General features: G+C 40.3%; 1 protein-coding gene across 1 annotated transcript; it reads right to left on the reverse strand.

Moving 5' to 3' along the window:
* Positions 1-1,721: 1,721 nt before the first annotated feature.
* LOC140211839 (growth/differentiation factor 10-like) lies at positions 1,722-10,917 on the reverse strand. The gene is made up of 3 exons (XM_072282012.1): positions 10,292-10,917; positions 7,797-8,695; positions 1,722-3,591 (listed from the first exon to the last, which is right to left on the reverse strand). Exons 1-3 carry the CDS (start codon positions 10,560-10,562, stop codon positions 3,400-3,402), a joined length of 1,362 nt encoding a protein of 453 aa, XP_072138113.1. The 5' UTR covers positions 10,563-10,917; the 3' UTR covers positions 1,722-3,399.
* Positions 10,918-14,576: the final 3,659 nt, after the last annotated feature.

Below are 14,576 nucleotides of genomic sequence, written 5' to 3' on the forward strand. Positions count from 1 at the left end.
GTTTTTCATTTGCACAGTTTGTCTTCTTTAGCTTATTGGTTGTTTATCAGTCTTTTTTATGTTAAGTTTTTCGTAAAATTTTATTGTGTTTCTTTTTTTCCCTTAAATGCCGGCAATAAATCTCAAATTAGCATATGCTAATATAAATGAATCTTGATAATAAATTTAGTTTCAAATTTGAATATTGGGCAAGGTGGCTCTGGCTGCAATAAAAGGAGTGGAATAGCAAAGAAGAAATAGAGCAAAAGAATGAATCAATGAAGTAGGGGCAATGGAAGTCTCCAAAGCAGAGGAACAAGTAATGAGGGCATTCAAACATTCTTGGGAGTCATTGCGCCAAAAAAAGGTGGAGGTGTGGGGCTTTGAGCGGCTAAGGAAATGGGTTAAAAGGATATGAGGCCACCCTCAGGGTGGAGAAGCAACGCCTCATATTCTGTTTGGGTAGTCTCCAACCTGATGACATAAGTTTTGATTTTTCCTTCCGGTAAGAAAAATTCCTTCCCCTCCCCTCTTCTTCTATTCCTGCTCTCCACTTCTTCTATTCCCCACTCTGTCCTCTTAACACTTCTCCCCTGCTTATCACCTCCTCCTGCATCCCATCCTCTTTCCCTTTCTCCTATGATCCACTCTACTCTCCTATCAGAATCCCTTCATCTTTCCAACCCAATTGGTTTAACCAATCACTTTCTAGCTCTCCTCCTTCCCCTTCCCCACTTTTTTATTCTGGTGTCTTCCCCCTTCTCTGGGTGGGGGGGTGGTGTTGCAAGAGGGTTTGGCAATGATTCACTGTAAGGTGAAGAATGTTCTTGGTGTTCCAGCCACTGTAGATTAGAAAGCTCCACTTGAAATCCAGTTTCCATAACACCGGACAGAACCTGAATGGGCAGTTAGTGTCAGGCAGTAGGTGCTGATATGATTGCTGACTCTGCCTCTCATGATGAAGTGAAGCCGAATTAGGGAATAAAATAAAAAATATATATTTAATGCCAAAAGCAAGACTGGCTTTAGACAGAATACATTTGAGCTATCCTAATGCTAGTCATAAACCTGGAAGTTTTAAACAAAATAGTTTGAAATCCAGTTATGAAGTTTAGGGTGATCAGCACATTTTTCTGTAGGTTGCCCGGGTCTTCCCTCCTCACTTTGCAAAATTTTCAAATTTAATTTTGTGAAACTTTTTAGCCTTTAGAAATTACCAACTACACGTAAAACAGTAAAGTTTGCAGGCTTGACACAGTGAAACGGCGTTGCTGTTTAGTTGGGACAGGTTGTGATTGGTACCTACAGGTAGACAGTAGAGAGTCAGACTGACCCATTCTGCGCCACACTGTGGCTTAAGATACAGCTTGGATTCCTGACAAAAGTTCCAACATTAGGAGTTAAAGGGATTGGAGTTTCTACTCTAAGCTATGAAATTCCAGAGCCGAAGCTAATTTGTAGCAGTTGTAGGAACTACAGCATGACCGGCCTTAGAAAGTGCCGGCTTCAACTGCATACGTTTGATTCTAAGATTAGCACGAGTGTAGATTCCAAAAAAGATCAATTAAATGAAGTCCAAGTTTAAATAACAAAAAAACAAGAGGGCTTTATATAAATAGAACTCTCAGTAAATTTATTGCAGAATTAGTAAGAAACATAATGCCAGAATTGCTCTGGTTTTCTTAAGCAATGCATAAAATAAATCATGTGCCAAGCAAAGGCAAATAATCAGAGAAGCTCCTTGAGGGATATGTTTCAAATGTACTGAAGTCATTACACTTGCCACGGCATAACAGCACCAAATAAAAAACTTAATAATAAATTCTCACCAAAATCTCTTGTATAATAGCTGCTGACTTTCCAATAGTAATGTTAGATCTGATTCTCAGGGACTGTTATACAGCTTTAACTGCACTAAAGGTTTCAGGTGGAAAGGGGACAGAAGTAATACAGCTATTTTGACTGGCAGCAAGCAAATCATGAACACTAAAAAAATGCTGTATTTCCACCAAGACTATAATGACCATAATACATACATTTTAAAGATACGCAGCAAAATCGCATAAGACTGTGCAGCTCTCACTTCCCACGGTGTATCCATCAGTCATCTCTCATAGCCAAATAAAAGGGGTAGCTAAAAGGAAAGCATGGTCCAGGTTGACCTTAAACCATGCTTGTAGTTAAGCAGAAGAGAGACATTTGTAGAACCTGAAAACTAGCCAACTGCACATTATCTTAGAAGTGAGGGTAAACGTAATACCTAGAAGTAAAAATAGATTTTAATAGGAGCAACATTTTCAGGATACTGAATAGCTTTGTTGAATAACATCCTGACAAAAGGCAACTTCATATCAATTTCACCTTTAATTTCTCAAGTACTTTGAACATACACTGCAGATTATTAAATGCAAGCTCTGGGCATTGGGCACATACTTATGCATTACGGAAAACACATTTGTGAATATTTTACCTTTGAATATCACATATGGCCAGAAAGCATTTTTGTATTTGTCATTGAAGTTAGAATGTTAACAAATCCAGACAAAATGTATAAAATTTAATACCTTCATAGAAGATTGTCTAAATAAATTTTCAGCATTTTCCCTCAAATGTTTCATTAGTTTTTATTTTGTGGATATTAAAATTAGTAACATATTTCAGGGCTTAATTAATTTTACATTGCCTGTAATATATCAGATATAGGTTAATTTAAAAAGATCTATTTTGCAATTAAGATTCTCTTTACAATTTACAAAAAGTTGGCAGCTAATCACATTTTTTGATTATCATAAAATCAATAGCCTTTCTCTTTCCAAAAAATTATGACAATGCTTTAATTGCTGGGATTTAAGATTAAAAAGCAACATGCTTCTGGCAGCTGCCCTACAATTATTTAACTGCTTTCGCTCTTTAAAAAAAAAAGCACAAACATTTTTTTGCTACCAGGAATACAAATATTAAATAAGTGAAAAGACGATAAAGATTTGAACTGACACACAACACACCAAGATCAGGAATATAGTATAATCTACACTTAAATAGACTGCCATTGCTGGTATTATTATTAATTTACATATAAGAGCACAAAAGATCTTAGGTACCTCAATCTGTCCTGTTAATTTCAGATTAAAGGAATATTGTGGAATAGCAAATACTGCTTTATCTGATGATAGATACATTTGTGTGCTGTAAACAGAATACATGGGTTTTCTGTGTTCTATACATATTGACATTTGGTGTTAACCCCAAATACACTTCGCTACTCAACACCATAAAACAGCATGTTGATCTTTGCAGGCGGAAAGGGGACAGAACTGGTATCAAGTTCTTAATTTGAAAGAGACACAATGCAGCTTTTATTCATGATGTAGCAATACAGCATGCTGTATTTAGCAGTTCATGTTCTATATCTTTGTGCTTCTATCTGCAGGCACAGGTCTCCACTGACATATTAGGGTACACCTTTAACACCACATTTTTGTTCTCATCAAAGAAGAGAACGCTCAAAGCGTTCATTTTGTCGGGTACACAGCAGGGCTCCGGAATTCCAGGGATAATCCCAACAGCCTTGACAATGCTCTGGATCGTTGCATGATTGGACGGGCGAACCACCTGTGACAAAATAAATTCATCAATTACTCAATGTCCCCGTTCGTAGTAGCTAGACTGATTTATGTTTCAAGTTTGTGGATTCACATTCATAATCCTCTTTTGCAACAGACTGCCCAGATAGAATTAATCTTATTAATCAGTGCTAGACAGAAATGTTCAGAATATTGCATTTTGACTAATTCTATGCATCCCAGTATGTTCAATAAACAGTTATAACTGGGATGTGCCTCCTAAGAGTTACTGAAACCACACATTTAACCATTTAAATCTGAGTTATTGTACAGTCATAAAATAAAATGACTAATACTAAAGTTCATTTTAGAATTTTTCCAGAAATCAGTTCTGGGCAATGTGACTGAGGTATTCAATTTACAAATTTCACTCATGAAAGCCTATAACTCATAATCTTTGTTCCCTGCACTGTTTAGTTATTAAAAATAGATTAGGTCTGTTGGTTAAAGAAGGCATTAATAAATTAATGTACATCATTACATCACAATGATGACAGAAGGAAAGTACATCAACAGCTAACCAGCAATGGACAGGTGTAAAAATAAATTATATTCTTATTGAGGGCAATTATTGCTTTTAGAAATTATGGAATATTTTGTATGAAATTATATTTTACCCTATTATAGTCATGCTGAGGGAAGGACAATGCTAATTTTGTTTTCTGATATACCTGTAAAACATTTTGAAAGAAAAAAGAAACCTCAAGTACTAAAACATTTAATGTTCTCAGGAACTAAATATGCCTTATGCATATTTATATCTGAATAAAAAAGAAAGAATATGTTTGTCACAAAATGACTAAGATCCTTGCATTCTTTAAGAGGGCAGTTTTTAAGACAACGCATTTTCACATTTCCACTGAAGCAATTATGGATGATGAAAATACTTTTACATTATTATGTGAGTTTTATTTTATATAATTTGATTGATATATACATTGACTAGCCTTATTCTTCCTTTGTAATTCTGTGTTTGTTATGCATCTGTGTTCATTCCCATGAAACAATGTAGACAACCGTGTCCAATCAAGGCAATGGGCGGCCTCAATATTTAATTTGCAGCTTCGCAAAATAAAAGAGTTTTGTCTGCAGCAAGAAGACTACATCCTTCGACTCTTTCATCAGGCCTTAAATTAAATCCTTTGTCTATTATTTTTATAATACCTATGGTGCTATTCCTCTGCATTTTGCTGGCTGCTAAACTTTGCTTGCAAATACTTAAGTCACACTCTCAGCGATTCAGGAATAGCTTCTTGACCTATTTTAATCTATTCAATATACATAGTTGATTTACTTGTTTATTTATCATTATTATTATTTTTTCTCTCTCTGCTAGATTATGTATTGCATTGAACTGCTGCTGCTAAGTTAACAAATTTCATGTCACATGCCGGTGATAATAAACTTGATTCTGATATTTGTAGAAAATTGTCCCTTTGGACGTAGCTCCACTGGTAATGTAGGTGTTCATTGCTTATCCCCTGTTGTGTTAAGAAGTTGGTAGTGAACCAACTGCCTTCTTAAATCTCTGTTTATTTGGAGTGGTTTGAGAAGTTGCTTGCCTGGTCACAATAGAGGGTTGTTACGAGCCACCCTTATTGTTCTGAGGCCATAGTTACTGTTAGACCAATTTGGGCAAGGATGGCAGGTTTCCTCCTTAGAAAGAACTTTCTCACTAAGAGCTTTTCAGCCTTCATGTTGGGAGTTTGTATAACACCAAAGCTTCATCACAGGTAAGGTGTTAAATCACCTTAAGAACCTGGAGGTTTCTTGTAAAGAGTATTTCTGCAAACACTGAATAAGTTATTGTACTTTCTAATGACAGACATTATTATTATTGTTCTCTGTTTTTTGTACCATATTCCCAATTGTCACTAAATAAGAGTTCATAAATATTATATGCCTTTAACCATAACATTGACATATGAACAGAATTAGGCTATTCAGCCAATTACGTCTGCTCCACCATTTAATCATGCCTGATTTATTTTCCCTCTCAACCCCATTCTCTTGCCTTCTCCCAGGGTAGCTTAAATACTACTGTAAAATGGTATAAGACAAATTCAAGCTTGGTTCTTGTCTCACCTACTCTTGTAAGAAGGATCACATACACAAATGTAAATTTGACTGCTTCTGGAGGGGCTGTCAAGCATGCACAAATTACACTTCTCACTGCCTTTTCCAAAAGCTCCCTTCTAGAAAATGCAGTAGGACGATTAAAACAAAAACTTCACATCATCTTAAAAGTTCCTTACCCTGGTCAGTTAATCTGATTCTCGTCAGCTCCCCTCCCACCCCTCTATCTATTACCTCAATCACTGCACTGCAAACCCTTTAAAACAATTTTTATAATGCTGTTTACATTGTAAGTACATTACATGCTGCTATTTATGTATTTATGCACATTTTATTCCATATCCCTAGCTCTAACATTATTTTTATATCATTGTTTATTCTTTATAATTGTTGAATGTTGTTGTTTTTGTTGCATGTCCGCCAACACACCACAGCAAATTCCTAATACAGTACATGCAAATGTATGTGAATAAAGTTGATCCTTGTTTACATATATATGCACCACTAATGGATAGTGCGAGGTGGCGGGAGGTTACTAGCATTACCCCTACTGCCAGTATGGCCCACTCTTAATTATGTATGTTCTACACGATGTTCAGAATGAGCCCTGCTACAGTGGGTTTTATATTCTCAACCTGGCACAAGTGTTGTTAATTATAGTTTTCATCAGCATGCCACATTGTCCATGCTGAGTACAATTATTTACTAATTGCTTTTCCTTAATTATTTACAGCTGCCTTTTCTTTGCAGCGTCCGAGACCCACCAACAAAATGTTATGATGGTGTGAAGTCACTGAAATATTCATTTACTTGGATTAATTAAGGGCAGACTTCTCTCGAACACCCGAACAGCACAGGACATCCCTGTATCAAGTTGTAGCAGAAGTAATAATTACAAGGTGGCTTCTAATGCAACGTGTGTACTGTAGTTGATAAAGGAGGAAAGCAGGCATGGGCTTCCTTGACTTCCCTTGCTGTTCTGTTTCAGTACAGGGACCAAATAGTGACAGTTCACTACAAATGGCATCTTGGTTCCATCGTACTACTCTGCCCACGATATTGAGTAACGAACAACCCTCAAGAGGACTCTGAAACACACAGTTTATCGGAAACATTCTTCCTGATTTTCTTTGCAATGTCTTTCAATAGCCTTTAGTGATCCAGGGAGCCCACTGCGCATCCTGTGGAGAGGTGGGCTTTACTGGGCATTATTCTCCATAGACAGTGGTACAACCTCCCTTGTTGTCTTCCAGTTAATTCTCCAAAGAGTCCTCTGATCTCAGGGATACTCTTTATGGAGCTGGCATGAGCTCTTTTGTTACCTGGAGAGAGCAGACTCTGACATCAACCATCCAGGAAACTGAATCATCTAAAAAGGGACCATATCTACCTAACCTTTGTGACAGAATCCCAGCAGATTCCTGTACTAACCAAGAGACAGGCTGTTAAATTATATTGTCCTAGAATTACTGGTACACAGACCTACATGTGCATCGTCATGGCTGTATATGGAAGAAAATGAAAATGATAGTTTTCCTTTTAATGATTCACTCAAATAGCGACTCCTCCTCAGTGCATTCCTTAACGAATATGAAAGTGCGGAAAATGTATTTTCAGCTGTTTCCGTGTAATGAAACGTTAATTTAGATTATACATGGACTTTCCTCCATAATTTACAGTGGGAAGTCTCCATAGATATTTCTTAAAATTGGAGCTCAAAGGTAGAAAAGGGAGCTGAGAGTATAATATAAAGACGTAAGTGTTTTTCTTAGACTGTTCGGAGTCCGCATCTCATTAGGCATAGCGCGATCTTTTAAAGAAGTACGTAATTTCCTTAGCATTTCACCTTAAATACATGTCAAAATAACTTTAAAAGTGCAGAAATGTGTGTACGGAGGTTATCCACTCGTTGTGTGTTACTTGGCACAGTAAAATCACTGGGTCATTATGACGACCTAAAGAAAAGAACAGTGAGGGTTGTGTGGATGAGACCCTTGAATTAACCTTTTCGAGGTTATGAAGAACTCAGGCTGGTTAAGCAGAAGTTAATTAATACCAGACTGCCTGCAACCCCCCGAAAATTTCGCACATAACTCAACCGGGATCTAGTTATCTTACCTTGGGCATGGGGAATACACAGGCCCCTGCGCAATAAAAGGCGTCGAATGACTTGGGGGATATAATCCATTCGCTCCAGCCAATATCAGCAAAATCTACCTTCAGGTACCTCCGAGAACAAGTCCTCGGCTCGTTCCACTGCCGTCTCCTCGCCTTCCGCATGGTCTTCTCATCAAAGCTTAAGACTTGCGACCTGACAAGTTGCTTGCCGTGATTGGGGTCCTTTCTTCTCCTCTCCTTGCGAGGCACCTTGGGTTTGAGGGGCCGGTAGGTTTCGCCCCAGAGATGATGCTTATTATAATGGTGGTACTCTACCTCGGGGAGCTCGTTGTTCTCGAGGGAGGGGGAGGAGAAGTAGGTTTCTCTTCTTACTCGGGAGTCCCGGGAGGCGTTAGGAGACTGTGTCGACTCTTCCTCGCTGGGCGGGAAGGGCCCGTACCGTTGCAAAGTGAGCCCCACACTGTTGGGCTCGGAAATGGCCAAATCGTTGGCGTAAACCAAGATGTAGGGTAGATTGCTGGATGAGGTTGGGTTGGGAATTTTGTCTGCAGAGTCCATTTGGGCGGTGACTATTAATCCGTCTGCTCTTCTAGCTTCCTTTACAATGTGAGTAATGTCATTCAGGCACCAAGTACCCCGGCGGTGGGGCGTGACGCTCAGGTTCCCAAGTAACTTCCCGAAAGGTGAGGTGGGGGAGCGGCTTCTGAAGGTCAAGTGGACCGGGTGCGCCTTGTAAGGATGGAGGAAGGGGCACGGGGAGTCTTTGGAGCGTTTGCAAAATACGGGCCTGTTTCTCCAACGTTTCTGCGTGAAAATGTGAAAAGTCGCCGCCAAAATCAACTCGGAATCTTGGATGGAGGACAGATTGAAATGGTAGAGAATTTTATGATCGATGATCTCTGCGGGAAAAAAAAACGTTAATCATGTTAGCACACAACTATCTGGAGACACTGCATGCGTTTTCTTAATTCATAACTAAAGATCATCTAATTGTGGAAACAAAATACCGCGAATGCGATGTACTTGGAGAAATGACAATTTAAGAAAAACGGGGCGTGATTCACTCTGAAAAGGAACCTGAAAGTAATTCTGCAAGGACATTTAACTAAAAAATGATTCTACAGGGTAAACCTTCCATCTCATATACCATACAGAAGGCGAGGCATTTAAACGTGATGTTCAATTTTGTGAATATTAATATGAGCGTGCGAGTATCAGACTTAATATTCAACTAGGCGAGAGTATAATTCAGATACATTTTAGAATATGACCTTGCTTTGACATCGGGTGGGTTCCACGGAACATTTTTTTTCACGGTACGGTAGTTTCCAAGACTACCGAATTAGCACCAGAGGAATGGAATGATTTAAACCAAATACACTAAAACACGTATGAATTGAAGTCAGAATTTCCAACACTACGTCCATTATTTTCGCTTTGGGGATTTTTATTGCATCGAAATCGCTGTGCAAATATCTTGCTGTTATCTGCATTTGTACGTATCTGAACACATTCATTTACATTGTCACTCAATAAACAATTGTTCACATTTCATCTGCTATGTCTCCTGTGTTTTTACTTGCTTGGCACCTTTCATTCCTGCTTTATGGGTCCTTAACAAAATATTTGAGATAAAAAAATACTTTATGGGCAATCTATTTAAATGACTGCGAACTCGTAAAGCGAGCTGCAATACGTTAAATGAAAGGAGTATTGTTTCCGAGCTTAGTGAGGGCACGGCTTTAGCTGACGAGTCTTTCAGACCTCTGGGCATTAACTTTTGTATTCTAGCTCAGGCGAACGATTGGGCAGTGATAGTTTCTTGTGATCTAATTGCAGAAACCTAACAGATCCGAGCATTTTCCCCAGTATTAGATGGAACAAGATTTCATACAGTGGAAATGGTTTTATTTCGGTCCAGATGGGCAGACCCTAGCGTTGGGCTATTGGGTGACAGTTCCCCACATCTCCACTCTCACTCTTCCACTATTTAAGGAAAACACAGCAAGACCATTTTCCTTCCAGGAAATAATGAGCAAAGGTAGGCAGCGCGTGATAAAAGTACGGCGAAATTTTAGGAGTATTTTAAACTGAAATTGATTCTGGGGGGACAGTAAGGTGCGGAGAGACCGGGGAACACAGTGAGAAGGGGGAGAGACATTGCAGAGCCGTGCAGATGGCGCTGTGCTGGGTCCTGCACACTGGGTGCCAGTAGCTACATTTAACGCTCGCATCTACACACGCACTCACATCGAGATACCTTAACCTGCACTTTATTGGTTCACTGGGATCTCCGAATCCTTTCAACCGCTTTCATCAACAACACTCAACGCTCGAATTGCCCTTTAACTTGCCTATGTATAGTGGACATCTCTCATGTTAATCCAAACTCTTATTCTATACTCGCGTCTATAAACCAAAGCAACCACAATGATTAGGGGACAGTTTCAGCCCTGCTGGAGTTCACGGGCTGTCACTGATGAATTTCTCCTTACCCTCTGTCGCTTTAAAGCTGCGGACAGTGTTACCGTCCCTCGGCCGGTTGCCCTCACGGTTGTACTTGTCATACAGTTTCAACATATGCACAGCCACCATGTCCTGGCTGGCTCGTCCCAGCGCCGAGATGTGACTGGGGTGAGACGGATGCAACTTGGAGGCGCCGAGCGAAGTATCTCCTGCGCCCTCACCTCTAGCCCGGACACTGGCAAAGGCGAGAGAGGCGAGCACCTGGAACAGGAAGCCGTGCTCCGGCCAGAAACAAGCCATGGTGCTGATCACAGCTCCTTCCAGCTCAGGCTCGGGCGATGTTGCTGCTGTTTTTTTCACGCCGCCTCCCGTATCTGAGAGAATGAAGGGGTCAGGATCGGGCACTGAAGCTGCAATCGACTTATTGCAACGTTACTACTGGTGCTCTGTGATGTCAGTTGAGAGGAGTCGCAGATAGAGAAAGAAAGAGAGAGAGAGAGAGAGAGAGAGAGAGAGAGAGAGAGAGAGAAAGAGAGAGAGTATGTTTGTGTTAAAGAGAGAGTGAGTGAGAAAGAGAGAGAGAGAGAGAGAGAGAATTTCCTGTTGGTTCTCGGTGAAGCCTCTTATCTCCTTCTTGACGCCCGATGTCACTGGGGTTGTAACTCCCAATACTTCTTGATGCCGTCTGAAAATGTGAAACTTTTCTCCCCCCAAAAAACTTTTTTAGGTTAAGATATCGGTGACGAAATTCATCCTCAAGCCAATCAGAGGTAAGGACTTCCTTAAGGCAGCCAATGGGTAGGCAGGTGCGCGAGGTTCCCGGAGAGGATGTCCCCCTTAACTCGCGCAGTGAGATGGAGCCTTTAGAGACGAGCGGTCCCTTTAAATCTCCAGGGGAGAAAGTCTGCAGTCCCAAAGGATCAAGGAGACGAAAACTTCCTTACATCGCTGCAATTTACATGGCCGAATATGGCTTTATGAAAAATACACAGTTATTAAGCAGGGAGCTTCCTCGAAAATGCATCTGTTTAATTTTGCGGCATCAAGGAGGGCACAGGGGTACAGGAAACAACTTCCCGTAAACAAGTACATTCTTATCAAGGTGTCAACTTCGCTTTAAGATAGCAAAGGAAAATTTCCATCTGAAATTGCTTGAACGTTGCTCGGTTCTCAAAACCTACGACAGCGGCTATAGCGCAACCTCTCCGCTTTTCGCATCGGTAGCACTTCCAGCTTGTATACCAAGGCACCACACCGGCCCTTGCATTTTCCCTAGCTTGACTTTACCATAATATTTTAAACTCTGGGTGATCAGGATACTGAGCATAGATTTTGCCAGAGATACGTGACAATGCGTGACAAGGATGAGTAATGTTTCATCCAATTGTTTCTTTTTAGTGTTTTTTAGACAGTAGGATGGTCTAAGAGGCTTCGAACAGCTAATCCGACAAAGTAGCCAACGGCTTGGCAGCAAAATTGATGGAAAATTAGCAACGTCGTTGATAAAACAACTTTAATTTCTTTGATTTCCATGTTGGGCAAAATTATCATCCCTGGATTTGTGGCGTTAATACAATGAGCTGTTCAAACTTGTAATAGTGTTAAAGATGCCCCAAAGATCTATCCAAATAGTTTTAAGTTTCAGAACTTAATCCCCGAGTCAGATTCTGTGCCCGGACTCAGCCTACAGCTCCTACATCTGGCGCCTATCTAACATCTCCTGCTCACGGTTTTGTTTGCCTTGGCTATATCTGTGCTTCCCTGGCTAATTGCTATTTTAATCCAAGCTCTTGAAGATTCACTTCCCCGGAGGCATAAGATTTTGAAGCCAAAACTTTTGCGATGTGCGGACAGAATTGGCAAAAAGCATGGAATCCTGAAACCATCACCCATTTCTGCCTGATATGTAGACTTGCATCAGCTGACCAATCACCTCAGATCAGGTGCTGTCTACCTGAATTAATCTTCCAGTAGGATTTCAACTTCCACATTTAATCGAAATACATGAAATTGATAAAATCCACCATTTATGTATTTGGGTCTTCAGTAGGATGGCGAATGCGAATGTAAATAGTGTTCGTTTTGGGTACTGAAGTCTTGAATCATCAGGCTCCTGAACCAGCGTCACTCGCCTCAACACTGAACAAATTCCATAACTTATAAACTCACTTTCAAGGACTCTACAACTCTTATTCTCAGATTTAGATCTATTTATCTATCTAACTGTAGATCTCTCTCTCCTCTCTCTATATATCTATCTATCTATCTCTTTAACTAACTATTTTTGCGTTTGTACAATATGTCTTCTTTTGCACATTGGTTATCAATCTTTGTGCGTAGCTCTTCAGTCATTATATTGTACTTCTTTGTTCTACTGTTAATGCCTGCAAAAAATGTCAGGGTAATATATAGTGACATGCAGTATAGAACTTTGATAAAAAAATTACTTTGAACTTTGAAGATTTAGTGGGTAACTTTACTTATGATTTCTGAGCCCTTGCTTGGTGGGCAACTGGCTGCAGGTATCCAACCAGAGGTTCCTCCGGGGTTCCATCTCAGATCTTAGGTCAGAAGTTCAGAGAACAAATCACACTTGAACTGGTTACACAAGAGTCTGTAGGTGCTGGAGTCTACAGCAATAAATATCTGCTGGAGGAACTTAACGGGTCCTGCAGCATCTGTGTGAGGAAAGGAATTGCTGGCCTTTCAGGTCAAAATCCTTACAACACACACAAAATGCTGGTGGAACGCAGCAGGCCAGGCAGCATCTATAGGAAGAAGTATTTAGTCCTGACGAAGGGCCTCGGCCGACACGTCAACTGCACTTCTTCCTATAGATGCTGCCTGGCCTGCTGCGATCACCAGCATTTTGTGTGTGTTGCTTGAATTTCCAGCATTTGCAGATTTTCTTGTGTTTGTGTTTTTAAACACACACAAAATGCTGGTTTTGAAGGATTTCGGCCAGAAACGTTGACTGTACTCTTTTCCTAGATGCTGCCTGGCCTGCTGAGTCCCTCCAGCAGCTAGTGTGGGTTGCTTGGATTTCAGCATCTGCAGATTTTCTCTTGTTTGTGGTTGAAATCCCTCAACAGGACTGAGAGTGGGGAAGTGAGATGGTCAGTACAAAAAAGAGAAGAGGAGCCACCAGCCCCTTCTGGTTCTATTCACCTACTTCACATATAGGTCCACCCCTCTTACTCACCATCTAGTTCTAACTGCGGTTAACCTCTCCTCCCATTCTCACCTCCTTTACTTATCAGAATTGAGCACTGATAGTAGTTTGTGTTCCTGCTTATCTCTCTCCAGCCTTCACAGTTTCCTCTCTCCCTATTCAGCATTGTTTCCTCTGTATTTCATTCCTCTCTCTTTGTCTGCCTCCATCTATCATTCACCTGTCATTATCTTTTAAACCCAGACACAAGCACCTCCCCTCCCTGGCACTATCTGCCTGTTATCAAACACCCTTCCTCAGTCCACCTCAAACTCCCGCCTCACCACTCCCCTTCTCCCCTTTATACCGACCATCTCACCTCTCCACTCTCAGACCGGATGCAGGGTTTCAGCCTGAAACATTGACAATTCCTTTCCTCCTGACCCGTTGAGTTCTTTCATTAAGTTACCTGTTACACCTGAGTTGGTACTGGGTTGTGATGTGGTAGCAAACATTAGAGAATTAAACTCTTTTTTATGCTTAGATTTGTGCATGCTGTGGAGGTAAAGGCATGAGAATATTTCTTAAAATATTTGTTCTATTGGAATTAAGTGAATCATTTTACTGTTTTACTTTAATTTATGTCTTAAAAAGACATAGGCCTGAAATATAAACTCTGCTTTTCTCTAATGCAATTGCTGTCTGACCTTTTGGGTATTCTCAACATTTTCTGCTTTATTTTAGACTCCAGGAAGTATTTGTGTGGTTTTGGATTCTTTCACCATTTTGACGATGAGCACATGGAAATGTCGGAGGGACAGGTTATATTTATCTTGGAGTAAGATAAAGGATTGACACAACGCCGTGGATCAAAGGGCCTGTGTTGTGCTTGTTCTGTGTTCACTCACATGCTTTTACACCACCGAATCTTAATGTGCTGTGATTGCGGTAAATATCTGAATCCAACAAAATGATAAAATATTTCACTGATAGAGACTGAAGCAGGGTGCCACAAATGACAAGTCCAAAGGCAGACCTGCCTCAAGAATTTTTGAGAGAGAATAACTCCCTGGTGTATCATTAGAGGTAATAACCTTTTGGGCATTGGTTTGCTGATCTTTTCATAGACATTTGACCTAATATTCACCACCATAATGACCTCT

Source organism: Mobula birostris, chromosome 18, assembly GCF_030028105.1.
Source record: "Mobula birostris isolate sMobBir1 chromosome 18, sMobBir1.hap1, whole genome shotgun sequence".
Taxonomy (NCBI): domain Eukaryota; kingdom Metazoa; phylum Chordata; class Chondrichthyes; order Myliobatiformes; family Myliobatidae; genus Mobula; species Mobula birostris.

Bases quoted from the DNA above. Each gene is read 5' to 3' on its own strand.
- LOC140211839 (XM_072282012.1), bottom strand. From the start codon at position 10,562: ATGGCTTGTTTCTGGCCGGAGCACGGCTTCCTGTTCCAGGTGCTCGCC. The intron at 8,696-10,291 runs GTAAGGAGAAAT...TTTTTCCCGCAG, and splicing joins CAGCTTTAAAGCGACAGAGG to AGATCATCGATCATAAAATT. The intron at 3,592-7,796 runs GTAAGATAACTA...ATTTTGTCACAG, and splicing joins GTGTATTCCCCATGCCCAAG to GTGGTTCGCCCGTCCAATCA.